General features: G+C 35.5%; 1 protein-coding gene across 1 annotated transcript; it reads left to right on the top strand.

Moving 5' to 3' along the window:
- Positions 1 to 8,846: 8,846 nt before the first annotated feature.
- Positions 8,847 to 13,055, top strand: LOC141607202 (quinone-oxidoreductase homolog, chloroplastic-like). The gene is made up of 4 exons (XM_074426564.1): positions 8,847 to 9,019; positions 10,490 to 10,631; positions 11,272 to 11,363; positions 12,234 to 13,055. Exons 1-4 carry the CDS (start codon positions 8,954 to 8,956, stop codon positions 12,921 to 12,923), a joined length of 990 nt encoding a protein of 329 aa, XP_074282665.1. The 5' UTR covers positions 8,847 to 8,953; the 3' UTR covers positions 12,924 to 13,055.
- Positions 13,056 to 13,306: the final 251 nt, after the last annotated feature.

The following is a 13,306-nucleotide window of genomic DNA, read 5'->3' on the forward strand; positions in this document are numbered from 1 at the left end:
TATAATGATATAAACTTTTAAGAGCACTCCAAGACAGTACTTAAGATACTCAAATGATTTTGGGTTGATGTTAAAGTTTCAATGATGCCTCTTATTTATAATCATGGAATCACCCACCTTATGTTATATTTCGATGTGGGAAAATTCTATTTTTTATATGTAGTATATTTGTCACACATATATTATTTTTCAATGTGGGACATATAACATACTATGAAATACACCATCTTTAATATGTGCAAATTATATGAAATTTATACATACTCTAATGATAGCATTTCTTGCCATGAATCTAATAATTATTTTCATAATTTTTTTACCGACATTATTTCTTTAGTTTTGTACTCTGTCAGGAGACTACCATTAGTAAAACCTTTAGTTTTGTATTTTTTGATTTTCTTGCTCATGTTCTTAACTCTTTCCCGGGTAGTTCCCAACGATTTCCACTTTATTGTTTATATCATATCGTAGATAATGATTGAAAATCTTAAGAGCTCTTTAAAACAATATTTATGAGACTCAAATTTTTTTGGATGGATCATAAGTTCCAAATATGCCTCCTATTTATAATCAGAGGATCACATCACCTTGCACTAATCTTTCGATGTGGGACAATTCTACTATTTATATGTAGCATATTTACCGCACCTACGTTATTTTCCAACGTGGGACAAAACATACTAAAAAGTACACAATTTTACATATTACGAAGTACACCATCTTTAATACGGAGTATGTGCAAAGAATATGAAATCTATACTCTAATGATAGCATTTTTTACCACAAAGCTAATTATATTATTTTCATATTTTTTTTAACGATATTTTTTTGCCAAATGAAATGTAAAAGGTTGATATAAAAATTAGAAATATCACTTGAATATAATTTAGGAAATATACATATTATAATAATTAAAAGATTCTCCACTTTATTTTTTACATTAAAAATTATACTTTCCTAAATTGATTTTTGATGACGTGGACGCTTTCAGATCGCTCGAAAAAACTCTCTTATATATATATATATATATATATATATATAGAGAGAGAGAGAGAGAGGCCGGATCCGGTGAGGCACCTCATTATGGCGAGGCGGCCGGCCTCACCAAATTCCTTCATTAGACTTAGAACGGACTGTTAGCGCAGAGTCCTTCAAATTGGGCTGAAATTTTGGCCCAAATATTTTATAAATCTGAAAATTTGGCATCAATTATTATATTCTTCATCGATAAGCTATTTTTCATAGACAAGCTACATCATTCATGAAATTGCAGCCATCATACCCAAATCTGCTCCATAAACTAATCAATTGCAGCCATTCTTCGTAGATTACAATTGCAGCGATTTGCCGATCAACAAGCTACATCAATAATATCGACATTTGATCAATTTCAGAAGACTTCATTCGATTAATTTGAAGGTAATTTCATGATTTTGATGAAAAATTGAATATATTCATATAATTTTATTAATTAACTAATAAGTGATGATATAAGGTTCGAGTTTGATCAAATTGAGCGATTTTGAAAATAAAACGTTCAAATTTTGGTAGCCTCGATTGTTTTTGCTACTTATTGTGACTCGAAAATTGCCGCATTTTGATTGATTGCATCACTGATTTGTTTTTGCTTATTTCAATTTTCTTTTCTTGGTATTCTGTATTGTAGCCTGTGAAATTTTTTGTATTTTGATCCATTATGTATTTCGTTTGGCGCAATTTTGTCGCCTAGATTTACTTTTGTTTCATATAGTGTGACTCATGATTGTTTTTGCATTTGATTGATTATGTATCTCATTTGGTGAAAATTTGTAGCCTGAAATAAGACCATTAATCAACGAAAAGAGAAAGATTAGATTAAGTGGCTGAGATCAATCCTGACGCAAGAATGAGCGGCTAAGATCTGGCAAATCACTATTGCGCACTGTTCCATGCCACTATTAGGCGGCTGAGATCAAACATAGGACAAGTGAAGGCAAAAATGAGGGGCCATGATTTAGCAAAATACTAATTCTTAGTCACCTGTCGAAAGCAAGAATGAGGGGCCATGATTGAGTGGAAACGAGGAGCACTTAAGAATCCCAAAAGGTGAAGTAGTTATAAGGATTAAGGATTTGTTTATGCAACAACTAATTTAGTCACCTGTCGAAAGCAAGTTTCTACATTTGATTTGTTTATGCAACAACTAATTCATATTTGTATGTCCTGCAGTGCGATTATAGCAGCATGAGTTTCATATGAAATATTTGTTCACCTATTTTGTTCTTTTCTTTATTAGGTGAATCTCAGACTTTGTTTTGTGAAACTCAGACCTTATCCAATGAATCTTAGAGCTTGTTTTGTGAAACTTGGTCATCATAAGTGGTTAAAATCACTTTTTTTGCTCTTTTCCTTATTTGGTGAATCTCAAACCTTATTTTGTGAATCTCATACCTTATTCAGTGAATCTTAAGACTTGTTTTGTGAGACTTCATCATCATAAGTGGTTAAAATAACCTATTTTGCTCTTTTCTTTATTAGGTGAATCTCAAACTTTGTTTTGTGAATCTCAGACCTTGTTCAGTGAATCTTAGGGCTTGTTTTCTGAAACTTGGTCATCATAAGTAGTTAAAAATCACGTTTTTTGCTCTTTTCCTTATTTGGTGAATCTCAAACCTTATTTTGTGAATCTCATACCTTATTCAGTGAATCTTAAGGCTTTTTTTTTTTGTGAAACTTGATCATTATAAGTGGTTAAAATCACCTATTTTACTCTTTTCTTTATTAGGTGAATCTCAGACTTTGTTTTGTGAATCTCAGACCTTGTCCAGTGAATCTTAGAGCTTGTTTTGTGAAACTTGGTCATCATAAGTGGTTAAAATCACCTTTTTTGCTATTTTCCTTATTTGGTGAATCTCAGACCTTATTTTGTGAAACTCATACCTTATTAAGTGAATCTTAGGGTTTTTTTTGTTAAAATTGATCATCATAAATGGTTAAAATCACCTATTTTGCTCTTTTCTTTATTCGGTGAATCTCAGACTTTGTTTTGTGAATCTCAGACTTTATTCAGTGAATCTTACAGCTTGTTTTGTGAAACTTGGCCATAAAATCACCTTTTTTTGCTTTTTTCCTTATTTGGTGAATCTCATACCTGATTTTGTGAATCTCAGACCTTATTTTATGAATCTCATACCTTATTCAGTGAATCTTAGGGCTTGTTTTGTGAAACTTGATCATCATAAGTGGTTAAAATCACGTATTTTGCTCTTTTCTTTATTCGGTGAATCTCAGACTTTGTTTTGTGAATCTCAGACCGTGTTCAGTGAATCTTAGAGCTTGTTTTGTGAAACTTGGTCATCATAAGTGGTTAAAATCACCATTTTTGCTCTTTTCCTTATTTTGTGAATCTCAGACCTTATTTTGTGAATCTCAGACCTTATTAAGTGAATCTTAGGGCTTGTTTTGTGAAACTTGATCATCATAAGTGGTTAAAATCACCTATTTTACTCTTTTCTTTATTCGTTGAATCTCAGACTTTGTTTTGTGAATCTCAGACCTTGTTCAGTGAATCTTAGAGCTTGTTTTGTGAAACTTGGTCATAAAATCACCTTTTTTGCTCTTTTCCTTATTTGGTGAATCTCAGACCTTATTTTGTGAATCTCATACCTTATTCAGTGAATCTTAGGTTAGAAAGAGAAATGAGAGATATAGGTTAGAGAGATAAGGGAACAACTCACATGATGAAAACTAGTGGAATGATTTAATTATTTTAAAACCAATTAGCTCAATTGGCAGAGCGTTGTGCAATGCACAAGGTGTGGGTTCGACTCCCATGTTGGTTATTGACTGCTACTGTTACTTCAAAGCCTAATTGGTATTTCTCTAGTGGACTTTTGGGTTTTGGCCTTTTCTGTCATGTCCAATTGCACCCAATTTAGATAATTTGGCTTAGTGGCTCCTTTAGTGGCTCTGCACGACGTTTTGGCTTATGCACGCCGTTTGTGGACATCTAAGTTTGAGCTTCTTCTACTCATCCTCAATTTTGCACATCTGAGAACGGATTTGGCTAACTCATCCTCAATGTAATCCTTTGCTCCTTTAGTTTTTTTTTTTATAATTATAATGAACTTTTTTATAATTTATTCTGTGAATCCTAGAGATTATATTGATAAATTATATAATAATTGTATATTTATATTTGTTCATCTATGTAGGACTCGAACCTACACCTTGCGCAATAGCACAATGCTCTACCTTTTGAGCTAATATATGATATAGTACAAATAGTAAATTATGCATCAACAAATAACAAACACATGATATATAAACCTAATAGATGACAGCCCTAGATCTCGACAACCCCAGATCTGCTCATCTCCAATAGGCTAATTCAGGTACAAAAAAATTCAAATTAGTAACAAGTTTGTCACTTTGTACGCATATTGAGTACTGAATGACTAAACATATCTAACCTAACCTGGTAAAATGTTTCAAATTAGTAACAAGTTTGTCACTTTGTAAGCATATTGAGTACTGAATGTCTAAACATATCTAACATAACCTGGTAAAATGTAGCTGCCTCCTGATCATGAATTGATGGGTTGAGAATACTTTCCAAGTTTCGGATCCATTCTGCAGAAAGCCAAGTTATAACCTCAAATAGTATTAACTGAGAAAACATGAATAATTGAAAACGACTATACCTGGTCGAAGATTGTAAATATGGTGCGTAATAACATCCAAATTAGTGTTGTGTTTTGCTTAGAAATTCTAAAAACTAGTTTGCGTCGAAGAAACATCCAAGAGCTATAACCCGTGCTTATATTCACTGTCTTATAGAAGATGTCGGTGTGTTGCTCGGAAGATCACTATACTGAGATAAGATTTTTCACAATTTGTCCATTACATAGGTCAAAGTCTCGTATCAAGACTACAAAGGGGTGAGATTCGACGGTATCTTAGTATGAAGCGGTCTTATACAAGACCTCCTGTTACTAAACTCACCGATCTTTGAATCCACAAATTGTCCATTGATAAGAAGCTTCGTATATTCAACTTTTTTCAAGCGGAGTGATAGGCTCCTCAACTGCAGTGCGTCTTTGTATCTTGATACCGCCGCGCTCTCAAGTTACGAGTCCTTCCCGTGCAACAAATAAAGAAGGTACTCGATCCATTCTCGCAGAAAGCCAGACTATAGCACGTAATCGACCACCAAGACACCACGGAAACAGAATGGTAAGGAATCATATTATGATCACCACACAAGACACTTTTTAACACTTAACAGTACGGCCGAAAAGATTAATAGCCAGACCCTACACTTCTTGAAGACGAGCGAGAGTAACATAGGTATATTGTATACATATGAAATACACATATATGAGCATTGAAAGACTGAATATAATATAACCAGAAGCTTATATTCACTGACTTTGACCTATGTAATGGACAAATTGTGCAAATTCCCTTTCAGCCTGTGATTTAGAGTAATCAAATCAGGGTACAATACCCTTATTCACCATTTCGTCAATCAACTTCACTGCATCATCCCTATTCTCAACATCCCTACAATAACACGCAATCAAACAGTTATAAGTAGTTACATCAGGTTCACACCCAAACCTCTTCATCTGATTATAAATCTCCAAAATCTTCTCGGTCGTCCCAAACTTCACATAATAACTCAAAAAGTTATTAAAACTCGCAGCATTAGGCTGACAACCTTTCTCAATCATCACTGTGAAAACCCTCTCAGCCCGCGTAATCTGACAATGTCTACACAATCCATCAATAAAAACATTATAAGTATACACATTTGGAACAATTCCCGTCTTTTTCATTTCGGCAAAAACCCTCGCAGCCTTGGAAATCTTATGAACACTACACCAACCCTTAATCAAGTTATTATAATCAACAACATCAAGCTCACAAATATCCTTCAATTTATCAAAAACGATCGAGCCTCGATTTTGCTTTTCTTCTTAACAAACATAGCAATAACAAAAGTAATTGCAGCTTTATCAAGACTACAACCATATTCCTCCATCCAATTAAACGCACGATAACCTGAAATATTATAATGTTTAAAATACCTCCTAAGCAACCTAACAAAAAGCTCAGAAGGAATTTCTAATTTTCGACGATTCATTTCCTCAATAAAACCACGAGCAAGACCAAATCTATCAGCTTTCCCAAGTAAATCAACCATTTCAACAAAACCCTGCTTATAAATCTCAAAATTGTCCCAACTAACTGCCCAATTGAAATCGAGTGAAGGAAAGTACTAAAACAAAAGCGAAACAAAGTAATTAAACTAATAAAATAAGTTTATTAAAATTACCTAATTCCGAGAAGAAATTAGGTTGATAATGGCGATCCAAGGTTGAGTGATAAAATGGCGATCGAAATGTAGACGAAGACGAGATGAAGATAGAGAAAGTGAAGAGCTTGGAGCCAGAGGAGTAAATGATTGAGTATTAGGTGTGTTTGTTAGATTGGGTGATGTACGGGACATGTGGAATTATCTGGTGCGTTATTAGTTTTTAGATCCGACGGTTTAGAATGAGTCCAAATACCTCACCCTAAGAAGGGTGTCTCACATGATTCAATCTCTCTCTCTATATATATATATATATATATATATATATATATATATATATATATATATATATGTATATTTATACTAATTAATTATTTTATTTTAAAGAAATTGACCGTCTTCTAAACTTCTATAAATATTTAGGAAAATTACCAAGCATCTTCTTTCTTTTAGTCTCCTTGAAATTGACCATCTTAATTAATTATTACGGAAAATTCACGTGGTACCCCTAAACTTTACCACTTTGCACATGGTACCCAATATTTTAAGTTTGTGTACATAATACCCCCCATGTTTGATTTTTATGCACAACATGCCCTTTTTGTCGCTATACAAAAATTCAATTGAGTATAACTCCTAGACCGAAATTCAGATTCGGCAAAATCTTTTTTTCTTAAATGATTATTTCGCCATAATATACGATTTGAGGAAAAAAATCGTCGACCGACATTTTATACGGTTTTTTCTTATCGAAAATCTCAAATCAACCATATCTTCGATTTTAAATTTTCGAATGACCATTTTCATATTATCAATACGTAGATCTCGAAGAGGTCATCAATTTGGAAAAAAAAAATTAGTCAATTCCGATTTCTGGTTTATGATTTATACTCAATTGAAAATTTTAAAAACGATAAAAAGGGCACGTTGTGCTTTAAAATCAAATCTCAAGGATATCACGTGCACAAACTTAAAAAGTTGGGTACCACATGAAAAATGACAAAGGTCGAGGGTACCACGTGAATTTTCCGTAATTATTTTATTTTAAGGAAACTGACTTTCTTAATTAATTATTTTATTTTAAAGAAATTGACCATGTTTTAGTCTCTTTTAGGAAAATTACCAAACTTCTATATAATTCAATTTTAACCCAAACTATATAATATTTGCATTGAGATCCCTTAATCGGGTCCATCACATCAGGGGCGTCTTAAAACAAATGGAGGCCCGGTACACCGAGAAAAAATGAGGCCCCAAATATGAATGTACATGGGTACTATACTTCGATTTTTGTATTGAATTTAATCAATAAGGCTTATAAATTCGGTGTTCAAAACCGGATGCCCGGTTCCTTCGCCTGTGGTTGCACGGGGTGTTAGACGCCCCTGCATCACATGGTGCTAGTGATTTAAAACTATATAGTATAATTAATTTGTATAACTTTCTTTAATTACATTGAAATTCCTTGATTTCCGGATTTAATATATAGTATTATTGATTGATTTTTTTATTGGCAAACATAAAATGTCATCGGAATATTGGATCACATCAAAACTCTCGTATCACCTTCTCACATGCAATTACGTAAGGCCAATTACACGTGAGATGATGTTACGGATACCCGTCTCGTCGGTGACGCAAACTCAATTTTTTTTTTTTTCCTCTAAATAGTTCACATGTGGGAAGTGCCGAAGTGCACACTATTAATTTAGGGTGGTGCTCATTCATGTACATGATTTACTCAATCATGGACATAATTTACCAATATGCCCCTACCATTTCAACCCATCTCTTTCAATTCTCATTCAAATTATTACTGGCCTTTCCAGTTTCAACCCCCACCCAGTGACCCAACCACCAATACCGCCCCTGCCCCACTCGTCGGCCGGAACCACCGCCCTTCCCCTGCCAGACGCGCTACCCCTACTGTTAGGATAAAAATTATTAAAAAAAATTCAACCACCCATTTCCCCCTCCTACACCCACCATATGCTCTCTGCCGACCACCCCTTCCTCGACCAACGACGCCCATACCACCACCCAGCCTATAGTCGTTGCCGACGGCCCTTCACCACTGTCGTCGACCACCTCAGATTCCCGCTAAGGTCGACGCGCGATGACCACTATCTAAGACCAGACGACTTACCCAACTACATGCCTCCGACTATCTGAGATCTCGACCCCTTGCACGCCGACGCCGACGCCGGCCACGACCGGACCTTCCCACTGCACGCCGGCGCTGTACCCTGCGTCCCTGCAAACCTTCTTTCCTATAAACCTAATTTCACAAATTCTGATTTAATTTAACCCTATTTTAACAATTAAATGATTATTTACAATTTGATTAAAGAATGAAGTAATGAATGAATAAGAATCAAGACTTGATTATGAAAATTAAGATTAAAATTGAGTAATTTGATGGAGAATTGATTAATTTTAAGAGAGAGAAAAAAGAGAGAATTTGTTGTTTGTTCAAGGGTAAGGTATGGAAAAGTTATGGCAAAAAGTCTATGAAAGAGTAAAAGTTGTACATGAAAGAGCAATGACGTTAATTTACCGTATTATCCTTGATATATTCCATTCTATTCAACCGCTCGTTATATATTATCCATCTAAAATGTCTTGATTGAAAAGTAATCAGAAATAACAACAATAATGGATACGAAAGTAATGCATGCGCTTCAGTATCTTGGTTATGGTGGTGGTGCTTCCGCTCTTAAGGTTATTATTACTATCGTTTTAATTCCTTGATTAATTTTATTAATCTATTGATTTTATAAGGTTCAGTTTTCTTATATAATAATTAATTAATTTAATTTGTGAAATGGTTTGACTGTTTGATGTAATTGTTGATGATGTAACTCGTATATTAGTTAATAGTTAATTAATATGATGAATTTTTGATTTAAGTGTGGATTAGAAAACTGCAAGTTGGTGGATGTTTAGGTATTTCATATGTTAGGTTGAAGGTTTGAATATGTTTGTTACTCTTGTGTTAGACATCCATATTAATATAAGAGGTAAAAAGTACGGAGTAATTATTAGAAGAACCCGGGTTACAATAAACTTGCGTAAGACTGTAGTAATTGTGTTGAATATTTGGGGATTTTTAATTTGGAGGTAGTTGATATTAACAGTATAATTTTATGTTTGAGGTAAGGTTGTATGTGTGTTGTGGTTTTGTGGAAGGGTAGTAGCTCTGCTTGTTCTGTTTGATTAGCAAATAGGTTTGGAGCCTGGAGGTAAACGAAGCGGAAGTGCGATGAAGGGATTCATTTTCACATGTCCAAGATAAATCAAAATCAATCCAACAAAAGGAAAGATTCGAAAGGAAATTCTCTTTAACTCCATTTCGACTCCCATTCCCTTCCTTTTCCTCCTCAAGTGTTATCCAAATACATCCTTGAAGTCTTCCATATGTTGGAAGAGTTTTTTTTTAGTGTAGTTTAGAGGTTGATTACGGGTTTTAGACTCCGGTACATATCTAAGTGTAGTTCTCTTCTTTGAGACAAGAAAACTATGTCTTAAAACGAGGATACAGGGTAAGGGGCACATCTTAAATATAAAAAATATGGAATTTTTTGTTTATAAAGTAATACTAAGGGATACTTGAGAGCTAACACAAAATCGTCTATGCACATTATATGCTTTAGATACCTGTCCTTATTGCATGACTCTATTTAAATCATTGCTAAGAAAAATCTTGGATTGGTAAGAGTCGGGTAATAATTCCATACACAGATCTGTAGAGTATCGAGTTGAATATGGGTATACTTCATTTGAGAATTGAAGTAGCATAGTTTGGAAGTAGGAAACAGGGGCTCTTCATTTAATCCCAGCTAAACTTATCAAACCAGGAAATTGTCACCCTAGTTTTACCTCCAAATCCCTCGCTTTATACTGTCTGTGTACATAATCACAAAACTCATATTGTGAATGAATTGGTGGATAATGGCAAATGTTTGTCTATAATGTTTAGTTTGATTTTGGAGAGAGGAAAGAATCGATGAAATGAACCGTTAAGCTTGCATTTTTTTTATATTTCTATTTATTCAAGATGTAGGTTACACTTGTTGACATCCACTTTAAACATCAGTGATAAATAGAAAGTTCAGTTGTAATTGAAGCATAATTCATGATATTTGGTGATTTGAAACTGTATTTCATGAGGATTGTCTAAATTTGGTGCAGCATGTTGAGGTCCCAGTTCCTGATCCGAAGGCTGATGAAGTGCTGCTGAAGGTGGAGGCAGCAACTTTGAATCCAATTGACTGGAAGATACAAAAAGGCATGCTGAGGCCTTTGTTACCACGCAAGTTCCCTGTTATTCCAGGTTTGTCAGGAGTCCGTTGTTCTCCTTCTTTTGTAGTTCTTGTGGCTTAACTAGGTAATGTTAGAGAAGGAGTCTTTGATGTCACAGCTCATAAGTCCTAGAAAAATGTGGGCCTGTCGGTGTGACTGTTAGTTACTCTGTGTCCGTATTTCTCTCCAATTTCCAAAGTCCAGTTCTTGTCTTGGAAACATCTGGTTACAAATTTTCATTCCTTCGATATGTGCAAGTATTTATGTGATGTCCCTTTAATGGTGGAGTTACCTGTCCAAGGATGTTTGTGTGCGTCGTGTATGGAATCTACTTGAGCAGATTATTTTAGTATGTCTGCTGAGTTTAATTCAATGATTACTATTGTTTGCTGTCCTGCTAAACTGTTATTGGCTCGATTGATCATATAGTAGTCATTCTCAGTTTGGCCACTTTGAAGTTTTAATGCATGCCTTTTAGGAAGGGTCATGACTAACCTCCCAAAGTTCCTCAATGTATTGCACAATTTTTTCCGGCGATGTGTCTAATGTGTAGCTTCGATCCCTTAATGAAGTGGATGAGTCTTAATATAACCAAAGCCTTTTTTTGCTGTACAATTTATCCTTGTGTTGAAAAATATTCTTCCTGACGGAAAAATCTTTCCGGCTGTTAGGAACTGATGTGGCAGGGGAAGTGATTCAGGCTGGATCAGCAATCAAGAGATTCAAAGCTGGTGACAAAGTCGTGGCCCTGCTTACCCCTACTGTAAGTTTCCCTTGCTACCCCGTCCCCAATTATAACTAGACCAGCCAAGATTAACCTCACTAGGATTGGCCAGTGCCTGAACTGACTGATTTGGAAGTTGGAACATAAACCTTAATGATCACAAGTTCACAACCCAAATGACCCGGCCTGTGATCACCTGATCTAGATATGGTCCAACCCAAATGACCTGTAACCGGTACGAATGTACGATCAAGGAGATTGCATTGCCTATGTATCTGTATGAATTTATCGCAATTGTTTGACAGGCAAGCATTCTGCCTGATGTCACCACTTACAACTCATCCAGTGCAAATTTTTAGTCTTCTTTTGTGCCTGATTGCCCTTCAGGCCTCCTATAGAGGAAGTCGGAAAATAAATTTTCTAAATGAAAGTCATTTGCAACTGGTTTAGTCCACAACTTCCCACCAAATTTCCATTTTAATAAATATTTACAGCTTATAGTCCCGTTCTTATTTTTAATACACGTCCATGTGGAAGATCTATTTTAAAGTACAAAAAAACCCTTGACCTAAAATGAAAGTAGGTAAACCATTTGCAACTTGTTTTACTCCACAACTTTCCACAAAACAATGACTTTTTGCTGAAACAAATTTCTTAAAGAAAGCTCTAAATATTTACGACTTATAACTGTTATAATCAAATTTCTATTTTGAACACGTCCATTCACTCGCCCTCATATGTGGACAGAGACCTGGGGATCAACAATTGAGCTAGGGCAAGGCAGGACTTAGAAATGTGCCTCTATCCACAACTTGTAACCGAGTCTGGGTAACATAACTGTAACAAGAAATTAGAATTGATCCTCGTAAAAATTTTGGGGATGTGAAATAGTTTTATAATGGCTTACAGGGTGGAGGTGGTTTAGCGGAGTATGCTGTTGCAAAGGAGCATCTTACAGTGGCTCGACCACCAGAAGTGTCAGCAGCTGACGGTGCGGCCCTACCTATTGCTGCTATGACAGCTCATCAGGCACTCACCCAGGCAGCATGTATCAAACTTGATGGGACCGGTGATAGGAAAAACATACTCATCACTGCTGGCTCTGGCGGTGTGGGCCACTACGCTGTTCAGCTAGCTAAGCTCGGGAACACACATGTCACTGCAACCTGTGGCGCCCGCAATCTGGATTTTGTCAAGAGCTTGGGTGCCGATGAAGTTCTCGACTATAAGACCCCCGAAGGAGCCGCTTTGAAGAGCCCTTCTGGGAAGAAATACGACTATGTCATCCATGGCGGACCTGCCTGCCCTTGGGCAACCTTTGAACCCAATTTGAGCGATACAGGGAAGGTCATAGATTTGACTCCTGGCGCAGGCACCATGTGGACTTATGCTGTGAAAAAACTCACATTCTCGAAAAAGCAGATGGTTCCGCTGCTCTTGTCACCAAAGACGGAGAACTTTGAGTATGTGGTGAATTTGGTGAAGGAAGGAAAGCTTAAAACAGTAGTCGACTCGAGATACCCCCTGAGTAAAGCTGAAGATGCATGGGCTAAAATTATGGATGGGCATGCTACTGGGAAAATTATAATTGAACCTTGAGTAGGAAGGAGGATTTGTTTGTGTATATTTTTCGGGGTTGCTAAAGATCGCCCCTAGTTTTACTCATATCGCCCCTAAAGATTACCTTTTTGCCCTTGAATAATAAAAAAACCCAACAAACTTGTTTGTATATTATTTCTTCTCGAGTTTCGTATTTTATTAAAAACCGCTTCAAAAATAAAAAACCGCTTCAAAAATAAAAAAACCGCTACACCTTTTCAAATTAAAACATCACTACTTTTTTTTGTCAAGAACCCACCATCACTCTCCTTTACTCTTTTTTTTCAAATTCAAATTTTAAAAACCGTTTCATCAATAACAACGAAAACAAAACCACTTCAAACGGAATTCTCCTTCATTCCTCCCAAACTAGAATGTATCTA

This window comes from Silene latifolia, chromosome 1 (assembly GCF_048544455.1).
Source record: "Silene latifolia isolate original U9 population chromosome 1, ASM4854445v1, whole genome shotgun sequence".
NCBI lineage: Eukaryota > Viridiplantae > Streptophyta > Magnoliopsida > Caryophyllales > Caryophyllaceae > Silene > Silene latifolia.

Coding starts and splice junctions, on each gene's coding strand:
- LOC141607202 (XM_074426564.1), top strand. CDS start 8,954: ATGGATACGAAAGTAATGCATGCGCTTCAGTATCTTGGTTATGGTGGT. Junction 9,020..10,489: donor GTGGTGCTTCCGCTCTTAAG/GTTATTATTACT, acceptor AATTTGGTGCAG/CATGTTGAGGTCCCAGTTCC. Junction 10,632..11,271: donor CAAGTTCCCTGTTATTCCAG/GTTTGTCAGGAG, acceptor TCCGGCTGTTAG/GAACTGATGTGGCAGGGGAA.